Raw genomic sequence first — 11,656 nt, 5'->3', positions numbered from 1 at the left:
AAAAAAAAAAGTACATAATCTTTGCTTCTCTAGCAAAATTTTAGTGCCAAATTCTGCTCTCAGGTAAATTTCTACAAAGCATTGTTCATAACAGCATCACAATACAAGGGCATGTTCATGGATTTGAAAAGTGACAAAGGTCAGTAGTTGTTCTCGTTTCTTAAAGGCTCAGTACACACCAAGTGAAGCCCTGGTGCCTGACTCGTATCATCCCACTGCCCTACTTTACAAGCAGCTACAGAATCATTCCTCTCCAACAAACTGATTTGATTTCAATAGATAATAATTTGTCTGTTTTTTCACTTTGTTTTTAAACTTCAATTTGCCTGCTTCAACAAATGAGAGCACAATTTGGCTGCTTTCTCAGGGAAAAGGAAGCCGACCAAACATGACTTTCACCAGGCCTCAGTTTTTGGCCCCAGATTTCAACATACACTATTACAGCAATCAAAAGAACCATAGAAATTACTTATTTTACTGTTCCTTAACACATATCACACAGTCCTGCAGCAAGCAGAATCACAGATGAACCTCAGAACATACAGAGAGCACAACTACTACACTGGACATGAAAAGGAAATTTTATTAAACATGTTTACATAACATGAGTTGGAAGTTCATTTAAAAGCACAGGGGAGTGTTAAGACAAGTGGTCAAAATAGAAAGATACTATTGAATTATAGCTAGTTGGTTTTTGGCCACTAAGACAGAACAGGATCTAGTAGTAGTGCACCAATGCTTGAGTTCTTCCTGCTCAGCAGGTCGAGCAGTAACCAATCTGTGCCCTATGGAAAGATGGGCAGAATAATTCCCATGTGTTGAGTAATAATAAATAGTTCACTTGGTGCAGGCAGTATGTCTATGAATTAAAACCTAGTGTGTACACAGTTTCTACATGTGTTACAGCCCCACAATAGGAATCTACACCAAAATAGTTATTAGAAGGAATTTGGTCCGTACTACATCACGTTTTCCATAGGGTAAAAAATAAAGTCCATCTATAGACATTTAGCACCAGACCCACAGACCTAGCCTGGCTAAAACCTGCAAAATGTCTATAAGAAAAATGGATGGCTTAGATTTCTTGGTTACTTCAGTATAGTAATTACGAGCAAACTGTACAAGTACATGCAACATACAAGCTGGCCTATGTGGAACTAACATACATTATTAAATAACCTTTTTCATCTCTTTTTACAAAACGTGCATGCAGCTTTGAACAGTTCCAAGTCATGCTGCTCTATTTGTGTGATCACAAAATTGAATGGCCTGTAAAAGGAGGGGAAACATATCAATGCACCTGCAGGAATCTGCAGTTCTTCGCACATTTACAGGATATCACAAGGGATTTCAAGGCCAAGAAGAACTCAAATGAATAAAAAGCAAATTGAAATTTGATTTTTTTTCTCCAAAAAGTAAGATATCTTGCGTTAAAAAATCAAGCCTTGTGCTTGCATCAATCTCAAAGAAATGTAAACTAAAATTTGATAAAAACATTAGTAAGTGCAGAATATTTCAACTGGAATTTCCAGTGAAACATTGAACAACTCATACCATGCTCTATCCAGGGCAGACAGGTGCGTCTGAAGCGACACACATCAGAGAAGCCTGGGTACAGCTGAAAGTGTCATATGCTCAATTCATTCCTGGTCAACATTTTGGGAAGTCAAATATACATTTATACACAGAAACGTAAGTATTTCCTCTCCATTTCTAGGAGGAAAATTGCATTACCAGTAACATAGTCAATGTCAAAATTAAGACTAAAGCTGCTTTATACCAGTCCCCAGCAGTAGTTGCAGAATTCTTCAAAATTCTTCCATGCAAAACATCATAAACAGAAAAGTTATTTTATATATATATAATGCAAATGTATCTGCTTTTTACAAAGAAAAAGTGGCACTGTGATGATTTTTATTTTTAATAGCGTAACTTATATTGGTCATTTGTTCTGGGTTCCCACATGACTTGTAAGTACCAGAACTGAGAAACTATTTGAACTCGCTGGAATTGTAACTGTGGCTGTTGAACACTTTAACGATGCTTACAGAGATATGCTTCAGCCCTTTTTTGTTTGGTTTAGAAAAAGAAAGGAAGGGTCTCTGTTAGCATTGTGAGGACTTCTACAAAACTAGCATAATCATGTGGCAAAAAAGTAGTGGAAGTGACAAGTACAGAAAAACTGCTGAAACACCAGGAAGGTAACACTGCTTGAGGGCTCTCTCAAAATGTGAAAAATACAACATTGTTAACACAGTGAGAGCTTCCAGTTTGGGTCATCTTTGACTTAGGTCGAATCTAAAGGTCCCTCTCTTTTTTCTTTTTCCTTTCTTTCTTTCATTTTTTTTTCTTTTTTTTTTTTTTTTTTAATCATTATAAGCATCAGTGATAGCTGCTAATAGATTAGCTGTATGTGATACACCTTTGTTCTGTCAATTTAAGCCATCTCTCAACAGACAGACATATGTTTGGATAACTACTACAAGCAAAAACGGAAGTGATTGTCTCTCTCCAACAGTGTTTCTTGATCATGTGAATGTCTGGTTCCAACTGTTATCCTGGGTGATGTTTTGAATTGACAGCACCTGCTACTATGATCTAATGCAGGGAGGCCCAGTTGAACTTTCCAGAGATGACTGGGAAGCCCTACGTGTCAGGGGAGTCAATGTTGGATCCACTAGTGATGAAGGTGGAAATAATTTATACCAGCCTATTACCACACTGGACAGATCCAGTTCCTCCAGAAGGATCTGGGCAACTCCCATGAAGCATTTGTGGTCCATTCGGCCATAGTCTCCCCAAACTATTACCTGGAAGAACATAAAATTAAGGTTCATGATTGTCCCCAAATCCATGTTTATGAAGGGGTATATACTTAAACCCGTGATGACTTATGTTCACTCTTGCTATTATATGTGTTAGAATAAGGAAAATGTTATTTTCAAGAGTGAGGGACTGCTTCCCTTTCATGGGAAAACCTTATGGCAGAACAGGAGCGAAGTCAACAACAGAGAAATGTTTAATGCAATAAGACATTTTGCAAGTCTAAAACCACAAGCGACAAGGATGTGTTTAATGGTATTTATAAAATTAAAGGCTTAGTGAGTTGGAATGGATTTACACATACTGGTTAAATTTAAGTAAACATGCAAGTGATTCCCCAAATGACAGCCTAAAAATGGGATTAAGAAGAAACTGACCTGAAGGACTTTACCCTGTGGACTTTCCTCAAAAACCAGTGTCTGTTGGTACAGAGGATCTAGCGTCTTCCTTGCAATTCTTGTCTTCTTCTTAGCTATACATGCTCCATTTTCCAGTAAATACACTTTGACATATGGAGCTGCAAACAGAACATCAAGAATGTTATGTTTGGACTTACAGTGCACATCTGAAATGGAGGAGAAATGCCTTAAAAGGAAGCAGAGTAGAAAGAAAATGACACATGTTATTTTCATTTTATCTTTGCAGTTGCATGATCTGAATACAATTATTTTAATAAAACAGATGACACAGCCCACAAGAAATCAATTTGATTTTTATAAACTTTGAATGTAATGATCTAAGATGTTACTAACAACAATTACACTTCATTTCTGTCATTTTAAAAACATTTTCTTTTTCCAAGAATTAGCTGTCACTGACAGCTATTCCAGAGTCTCTCTCTAAATGCTTAGGGTCAGAGATAGTTCAAAGCAAAAGAAACATTTAAAACTATGCCACTCCAATGACACAGACGTGAATTGTTCTTTCATCTCTAGCTCCTAAGGAGATTGAAAAGTACCATTTTCTCTAAATGTTAGCTAAAATAATTGTTCCAGGTGTTAAAATAAGCAGTGTTGGGGTATTGATTCGAAATCTCCTCTAATAATTGTTTCTATAAATAACTAGAACTTCAACAAATGTCCTTATAAAATGATACAATACTATTACAAAATACATTATGCAGATTATTGACACTGACAGTAACACCCGTTCAAGCGGATGCCTTCTTGAAGCGTTGTTGTGTACAGTTTTTTTCCATACCTGGGGTAGATTTGGAGCCAGGTTTTTGTGTGAGGCCACGGGCTCTAATGACTTCTACTTCTAACTGGCCTTTTTTATCCACCATTCCAATCTGGATGTCACCTGAGAGGGAGAAGAAAGAAGCCCACATTTTAGAGAAGCAGCACAGCGCAGGAGATAAGGTGTAAGAGTGAGAAAGACTAGTTTGATATAATTCTTCTACATTACTTTGCCAGTTGCATCTCCTGATGATCCCTTTAGATTCTCCATCCTTAAACAAGGACTAGATAACATATACTTAGGGAGCATGGTGCCCTCTCTTGGTATGCAGTTCATACCAGCTAAAAAGAAGTATTTTTTTCTTCAAAAGTCTCCACCAAGCACACAGGTGACAGTTTTCCCGTTCTTATCAATATTCCACACACATTTTTGGTGTGATTAAAATGTCACAATATCTTAAAAATACAAACTGCTTTCATTTCTAAATAGTCAAACTTGTTTCCTTGCCTGAGTTTTGATAAATGACATTTCCTGCAAAAAGAGGAGACTGCTTACTCTGAGACCAAGCTCTGTTCTGATATAGATCAAAAAAACACAAGGGCAGTAAACTATGTGCTGATGCTTAAAATATTTTATCTTTATGCTTTCCTATATCATGGAATCAGCTGACTAGAAATCTAACTTGGGTTAAAATAGATTAAAATAGGCCATTTATGTTAAAAAATGCACAGTATGACATGAGCAGTTACATGACGCTTGAGCAAATAAATGAACTACACCCACAAAACACATTATATTTATTGATATGTTGATATGTAAGCTCTGATTGTCTAAAAAATCAAATTCACAAATAGATGACCCTGAACTATAGAATTTTCAGTCTGGATTTAGAGAAACAGCATTTTGAAATTAATTGGGCATGAGATTTTCACATTTCTCTAACAGCATATTAAAACTGTTTATACCTTGGTGTGTGAGGTATGACAGAACAGCAAAGAAGAATTTTTTATCAATTAAACTTTGCTTGAATAAACACAGCCGTGTTTTGCACTAAAAATAGTTCAGAGGAAAATTCCAACAAAAAAGAGCACATCTTTGTAATACATATCCAGAATAAAACATGCAACAGGTGACCAGAAGGGGGAGCGATAATCCAAACATTTTCAAATCGTCCCTAGTGAAAGGATACCATAGAGCAGGTCTTCTAAAATTTCTTAAAAAACATAGTGGAGTGCTTTTTGGGGGCCAAAATTTGAGCCCATAGTAGATAAAGTTCTAAAAAAGTCAAAATAAACATTTTACTCAAGTTATCTGCAGAAAAATCTTTAGCCACAAAACAAGATTAAAATAAACAGAAATGTAGACCCTTATATGCACACCAATAAAGACATTTAGATATTAATTGGACAAATAAACTCACTAATACATTTTCATTCAAAATAATAATAAAAATGTAAATTTAGTAAGTTTGATGTTGATGAATACTTTAGTAGCAGTCATTTGGAATTATACAGCAAGTTTTGCCTTAGAGGAACCTCAGAGCATTCTCAAGATTGTTTTCCTTCTGCTTATGGGTTGGGAAGGTAACACTGTCTTTTTCAATTTTTTTATCTTTCTGTTTCTCTCTCCTTTTTCTGATGTGCCTCAGTAGCCCTTCCTAAAGCTCAGTTGTATTGAAGCATTGGCCATTTATAATTTCCAGCAGGAGAGGTATTACTACAGTAGTGGATCTAGGATTCCTCAATTAGTATCCTAAAGCATGTCTAAGAATTGCCCATTGTCACAGTATTGTCACGTTACAGCCCATATATAAGCAAAAAACCCCAATCCCAAATCTTTCCAAAGATATTTACACAGTTCTGCACTCTTGCACTCCTTATACAACTCATAGTCTGTTCATAAACAAGCTACAGCTAATGCTGCTAAAGGAAATTACAGACTGGTCTGGAAAATAGAGAAGATCACAGATAGCCTCCAGCAGCTGTTGTAGAAAAGGATTTTGTGTCTCTCATGACAAGCACTGGCTTTATCAGTGACTGATTATCGGGCATTGCAAATTTTTCCAGAAGTTTCACTTTCTTGAGTTAGATGAACTAAGCTTGGAAAAGTGCTGTTTCACCAGAAAACCCTATTGTCACATCCAATATAATCTCTGTCAAGTAAATACGAACTCTGAACAGTTAAGATTTTGCAGCCAGCTACGTTTGGAGAAGCCACAATAATTTTGTCTGGGAAGTAAAACTCCTATCTTCAAATTTCAAATAAGATTAGCCAATACTTCAAATGGAGCAAATACTGTTTCTCACCCCACTTTGGGTGCTGCCATGATAGGAACACTGGTGACTGCAGAGAGGACTTTCATGTTGACAATGAAGGAAGACACTTGGTAAAAGCCCTTTTGGTGCTGTAGTCTGGCAGTATATGCATTATTCAATTGTCTTATAATTCATGTAACAAAGGAGAACATATGGTTCTTACCCATGGCAGGGGTTGCTAGTGTTTGTCGGCCTACTAACTGTGCAGGTCCCAGTCCATCGAGGAAATCACTGAACTGACTGTCAGCACCCAGCCGTACTCCAGGAAATATTAAGCTGAAACAAAATCGAAGCTTGTTAAGCATAAGAACAGGATTAATTTCTGTCGTCCTGAGTATTTACCTCAAAAGTGCTACTGATCCAAAGCAAGCAGCTCAGGATGCACAACCACAAATCATTCTGCAGCATCAGGAATTATATGTTTCCCATGGACACTAAAGCAGTGTAGAGAAATTCTGCACATCAATTCTAAGTAGTCCATAAATTGGGTCTTGCTAAGGAGGTCTCCAAGAGCAGTGAAGACTCTGATAGGTAAATAGACTGACTTTGTATGGGAAAACATAAAAAGCTTAATGAAATTTAATAGCCTATTCTTCATTAGTGAATGTGCAATTTACATAGAGCCAAACCTCATCTGCATCAGGTAGAACAGGGAAAACAGATGTATACACTAAATTAATCTGATTGCTGCAGCTGTTTAATGAAGCAGTAAACTGGCAGCTAGTGGTGATTAGAGCTAAACCTAACGCCACTCTCTAGCCAAAATATTCTGGCAGACAAATCTGGCTCTACAGTTGCTACCCACCCCTCTCTCATGATGCAAACTGAACTTTAACACATCAGCGCAGGGCATAGCAGAAACATTCAAGGCCAGGTTAGACAGGGCTTTGGGCAGCCTGATCTAGTTGAAGACAGCCCTGCCCAGGGGTTAGTCTAAATGACCTTTATGGGTCCCTTCCAAATCAAACTATTTTATGATGCTATAATGTGTACTTTGCCAAGCTGCTTTCTTATATTCCATAGTGTCCACTTATTTTTTAAATGTATAGACAGTCTCCAAACAATAACCAAAGACAGAAAACAAAGTGAGAGAGAATGAGTGACCCATGATGGGACAGCTCAGCTTTGACTTCCTCGTAACAATTATGAGAAATAAAAGAACAGACTCTGAACCAATTCTGGGCAACATATTCCCTAGCAGGCCATCTACCACTCTGTATCTTCTTCCTCACAGGAAATTCCCTATTAGACTGCAAAAATAATAAATACTTCCTAATAAAACCAAAAGCATCTAGTGTTAGAAGCATTGATTTCTGCACATCAGGCTTGTGTGCTTCAGCCATTCAATTCACAGACCCAGCAGTTGCACAGAAAAAGTCCATTTCTCTCTTGAAGACTAACTGTTTTTTCTATGCCTGCATAAAATATTGACTATCTGTGACTGGAACTGGTCAGAAAAATATCACAGAATCATAGAATAGCTTGAGATGGAAGGGGGTCACAAGGATCATCAAAGTCCAACTCCTGACCCTGCACAGGACAGCCCTGAAAATCTCATCAAGTGCCTGAGAGCATTGCCCAAATGCTTCTTGAACTCTGTCAGGCTTGATGCTGTAACCACTCTCTGGGCAGAAAAACTTTTTCTAACATCCAACTTAAATCTTCCCTGATTCAGCTTCATACCATTCCCTTGGCACAGCATTTTTTTTTACAGAAAACTCCTTATTTTCCAAAAGGTAAGCTTTTCCACAGAAATTTCATTTTAAATTCTTGTGGGGGTTTTTTTGGTTTTGTTTTTTTAAATATGGTTTCTTTAGATGAAGGAGGAAAATAATCTCAAGGTCTCCAGTTCAACACCAAGATATGATCTGCTTCTCTCCCCGTTGCACTATCCTTTCATTCTTGCTTCTGCTATGAGAAATTTCTTGCTTGTTTCATTGGCCTTTTTTCCCAAAATATGTTACTTTTTGCCACAGGTTGATTAACATTGAAAATATTCACTTGAGAGCACACTTCTAGCTATACATATGACAATGAAGGTTGGACATACACATTCATCTTGATGTGTATTAATTCTAATTCATTAAATTTCAGTAAAGGAACAAGCAAAAGAACATGACAAGGTACTTGGGGTGCAAGCAGTCTTGTTTACTTCTTAAGCTTGCTTTCCTCACTGCCTTACTCAGAGGCTGATTCTCAAATCAGCAATTTATGGCTCTACCTTTCTGTCCTCCAGATGCCTGCTGTGACCTTCAGATCCAGACCTTGGCTGCCCCAGCCTTGCCAAATCCATTTACACACAATAAGGGTGGAACAGAGGATTAAGCTCTTCCACTGAAAATGCCTTCACCCTTAGTGCTGGGCTCCTACCTTTCCTCTCCACTGCTAACCAGGGAAACAGGCTCCCCCAGCTCCTCCCTAAAGGTCCTGCCTACTGGCCCTTTGTCACCAGGTCTATAAAAGTGCATTTGTTCACCCAATTTTCCTTTTTATTTGGGGACTCCTCTTCTAAGAATTCCCTAGTAAACACTATGCTTTGACACATGCAGTAGAGTCCCACTGAGAACTGCGAGGATGCTGGAACATTCCTTCACATTTTTGTGTCGTAACTGCCTTTGTTCTCCTTTCCTACATATCAAATTGTTCAGCAGTAAATGGAAAAGCTGCCCCATTCCCCACAGCTGTCTGTCTGACTTCAGATGGCAGGACAGCTGGGCTCTGGGTTTACTGTTCTTAATAAGAGTCTTGGAACAACTCCAAATTAAACTTTCTTTGTATATGGTATTACTGAATGGAGTTTCATGTCACAGGGATTCACATATGACATCTGAAGTTTAACTCTGAGTTAATCCAAACATATCTCAAAGAAAAAGTATCCCTGTGTTTTGTTTTGAATAATGCAGCTTTAATTTAGTTGTCTTCTGATGAAGAAAATGCCTCACTGAATGACAGGGAAAATAAGAATTCTTAAGAAGTCCTGTTTCAATTTCAGTTTCCATGAAAGTTGCATTATGTACCTAAAATAGTTCAGTTTTTCAAATGTTTCAAGCAGAAGAATCTTTACACAGAGCTATCCTCTTCAGCTAGAGTTTAGGACATCTCAAGTAATGGGAAAGAAACTTCTACTACATTAGAAACTTCTCCTGTATTACTGATATTTTTAATGCCACTCACTTGCCCTCGGAGCTGTAGCTATTTATGCTGCCATCAGTGGATTCTCGACTTGGCTGTCGAACCATACGACTTCTCATCTCTGCTGCCATTCCTGTTTCTGTGCTTCTCTGTATCGTGCTCTTTAGCTTCTTGCTGCCAGCCTCTGAAAGCAGAGAAAAAGAAGCAACGGTTAGAATGACTTAAAGCAAAGCCTTCCCTTGCAGTTTTCACCCAAGCACAGTGATCTGACTTGGTCACAACTATTTACTAACATAAAAAAGACTATTCTGAAGAATCTTATGAAGATTGAAGAAGCAATCTCTTCCTCAGCTGCAAACTGGAAATTACTTCTCTTTAAATGGCTGCAACCTGAAGATCTTCATTAGGGCAAACTGTTAGGAACTGAATGTCATGTTAATAGGCTTTACACAGTTGGAATGTAGACAGGTTGTGATACTGTCTACTAACCACACACTTGGTGATGTGCCTCTAGCTACCTTGATAGGCTGGGTGACTGCAAAAGAAGATACAACTCTCTTAGAAAATAAAAAAAGGGAAAAAATCAAATTTTATCATCAAAAATGTAATAATGTCTTTTGACTTGGCAATATATTACTATTCACCACAAAATGTCTTCAAAGTAAACAAGAACATATGAACTCAGCAATTCCGAAACAGAAATAACTCTTGGGGAGGTTTTTGGGAAACCACACAATAGTTAAGCTGGACAGGACCACAGTGGAGTGTCTGGTCCAACCTCCTCCCTGCTTCCTAGAGCCCATTGCACAGGATTGTGTCTGGACAGTTCTGAATACATCCAGTGAGGAGACTCCACAACCTCTCGGGGCAGTCAGACTCTAGGCTTGCAGCTGTAAGACTAGAAAGTAATGTAAATGTTTTGAAACTGTTTAAAGACTTCATCCATTTGATAAAGCTTCTATGCCACGTCCTTTAAAATGCAATTTGATTTTTTTTTGATGATTTATTTTGATGATAGTTTTCATGTTTCCCTTGAGCAAGAAGACTTTCCAGTCATTCACAGATTCTCTATGCATTATGGTTGATCTAGAGTGAATTCTGCTGTCACAGAGATTATACTTCTAGATGATGATAGTTTTTCTCGATGATATTTAAATTTCTTCCACCAAAGCCTCCATGTGACGTAGTAACATGTTGTCTCCAAGCTCAGTGTCCTGGTCTTTCTCAGTCAGTTCAAAATAGGTACCCCAAAGTTCAATGGGTAACATAACTTTCTCTCAGAAAGTAATAGATTTGACAAAGTTCCACATAAGTATATGCTAAAACACTCCTCTGCATTTGCCCCTTCATTTCAGTGCTCTTTTACTCACCGCTGGAAAGTCTGCGAGCATCTTTTTCATGCTTTGCTCAGGGAAAAGAGCTGAACAAGTAAATATTTCTTCCATCTCCACCTGTTGTGGTGACTGAATTGCTCTAAAAAGTTTTTCATCTTCCTGTTTCACAGGCACATTGTTGATGTTTGAAACTGACAGATCATGACAGATCTTATTCATCACAATAAAACTTTTGACTTTTGTAGTCCCCACACAGCCTGCCCATTCCCCAGGGTGTATAAACATGCCGCAGGGATCAGCTGGCCCTTGCTCTTTGGATCTGCAGAGCTGGTGAGGGCAAGGAGAAATCATACCATACAGCTATCAGAGTAACCTCTTTGAAGCTCTCAGGGAAACAGCAAACATAGCCAAAGTGAAAGAATTAGTATATTTGGCTTAGAGGAGACATGCCCACAGTGAAAGGGGCTGAGGTTTCCCTCTTAAGCTGTTTGAACCAGAGTTGTTTATCTGTGGCCACTAAGCAGCACCCAAATGCCTCTGAGTGGAAGAGATCAGCTATTTCCACAGATCCTTTCCGCTCTTCTGAGGCAAACAGCTCTGAGGTTTTCCTGTGGGCCACTACAGCTCATCCACATTGCCAGTACTTGGTCAGCTGAAAACACATTATCCAGTGCTGTTAAATGTGAGGTGGGGTAGGGTAGGGTAGGCCAGGTACACCAGGCAGACCCAAGCTCCACTCTTACACAGTGCAGGTGGCTGTGGAAGGGATTTTCTGGAGCTTCAGTGACTCTGTATGTAGAAACTCAAATGCTACATTTGGTCCTGAAGCTTCTCTTTAAAAACTAAGGGTGTGTTCAGCATATCAAGGCTGAT

At 38.3% G+C, this 11,656-nt stretch overlaps 1 protein-coding gene across 1 annotated transcript in view; it reads right to left on the bottom strand.

Annotated features, from left to right (window-relative positions):
* Window positions 1-312: 312 nt before the first annotated feature.
* Window positions 313-11,656, bottom strand: part of RIMS1 (regulating synaptic membrane exocytosis 1) — a 303,396-nt gene continuing 292,052 nt past the window's right edge. The window contains exons 25-29 of the mRNA XM_058836215.1: window positions 9,492-9,633; window positions 6,481-6,593; window positions 4,024-4,125; window positions 3,201-3,340; window positions 313-2,810 (exon numbers count right to left, since the gene is read on the bottom strand). Of these exons, the coding sequence (XP_058692198.1) occupies window positions 2,592-2,810; window positions 3,201-3,340; window positions 4,024-4,125; window positions 6,481-6,593; window positions 9,492-9,633 (716 nt within the window). The 3' untranslated portion in view covers window positions 313-2,591. The remainder of the gene's footprint in view (window positions 2,811-3,200; window positions 3,341-4,023; window positions 4,126-6,480; window positions 6,594-9,491; window positions 9,634-11,656) is intronic.

The sequence above is a fragment of the Poecile atricapillus genome, chromosome 3 (genome assembly GCF_030490865.1).
Source record: "Poecile atricapillus isolate bPoeAtr1 chromosome 3, bPoeAtr1.hap1, whole genome shotgun sequence".
Classification (NCBI taxonomy): Eukaryota; Metazoa; Chordata; class Aves; order Passeriformes; family Paridae; genus Poecile; species Poecile atricapillus.
The sequence above is the reverse complement of the archived record's forward strand: the minus strand, read 5'-3'. Positions and strand labels throughout refer to the sequence as shown.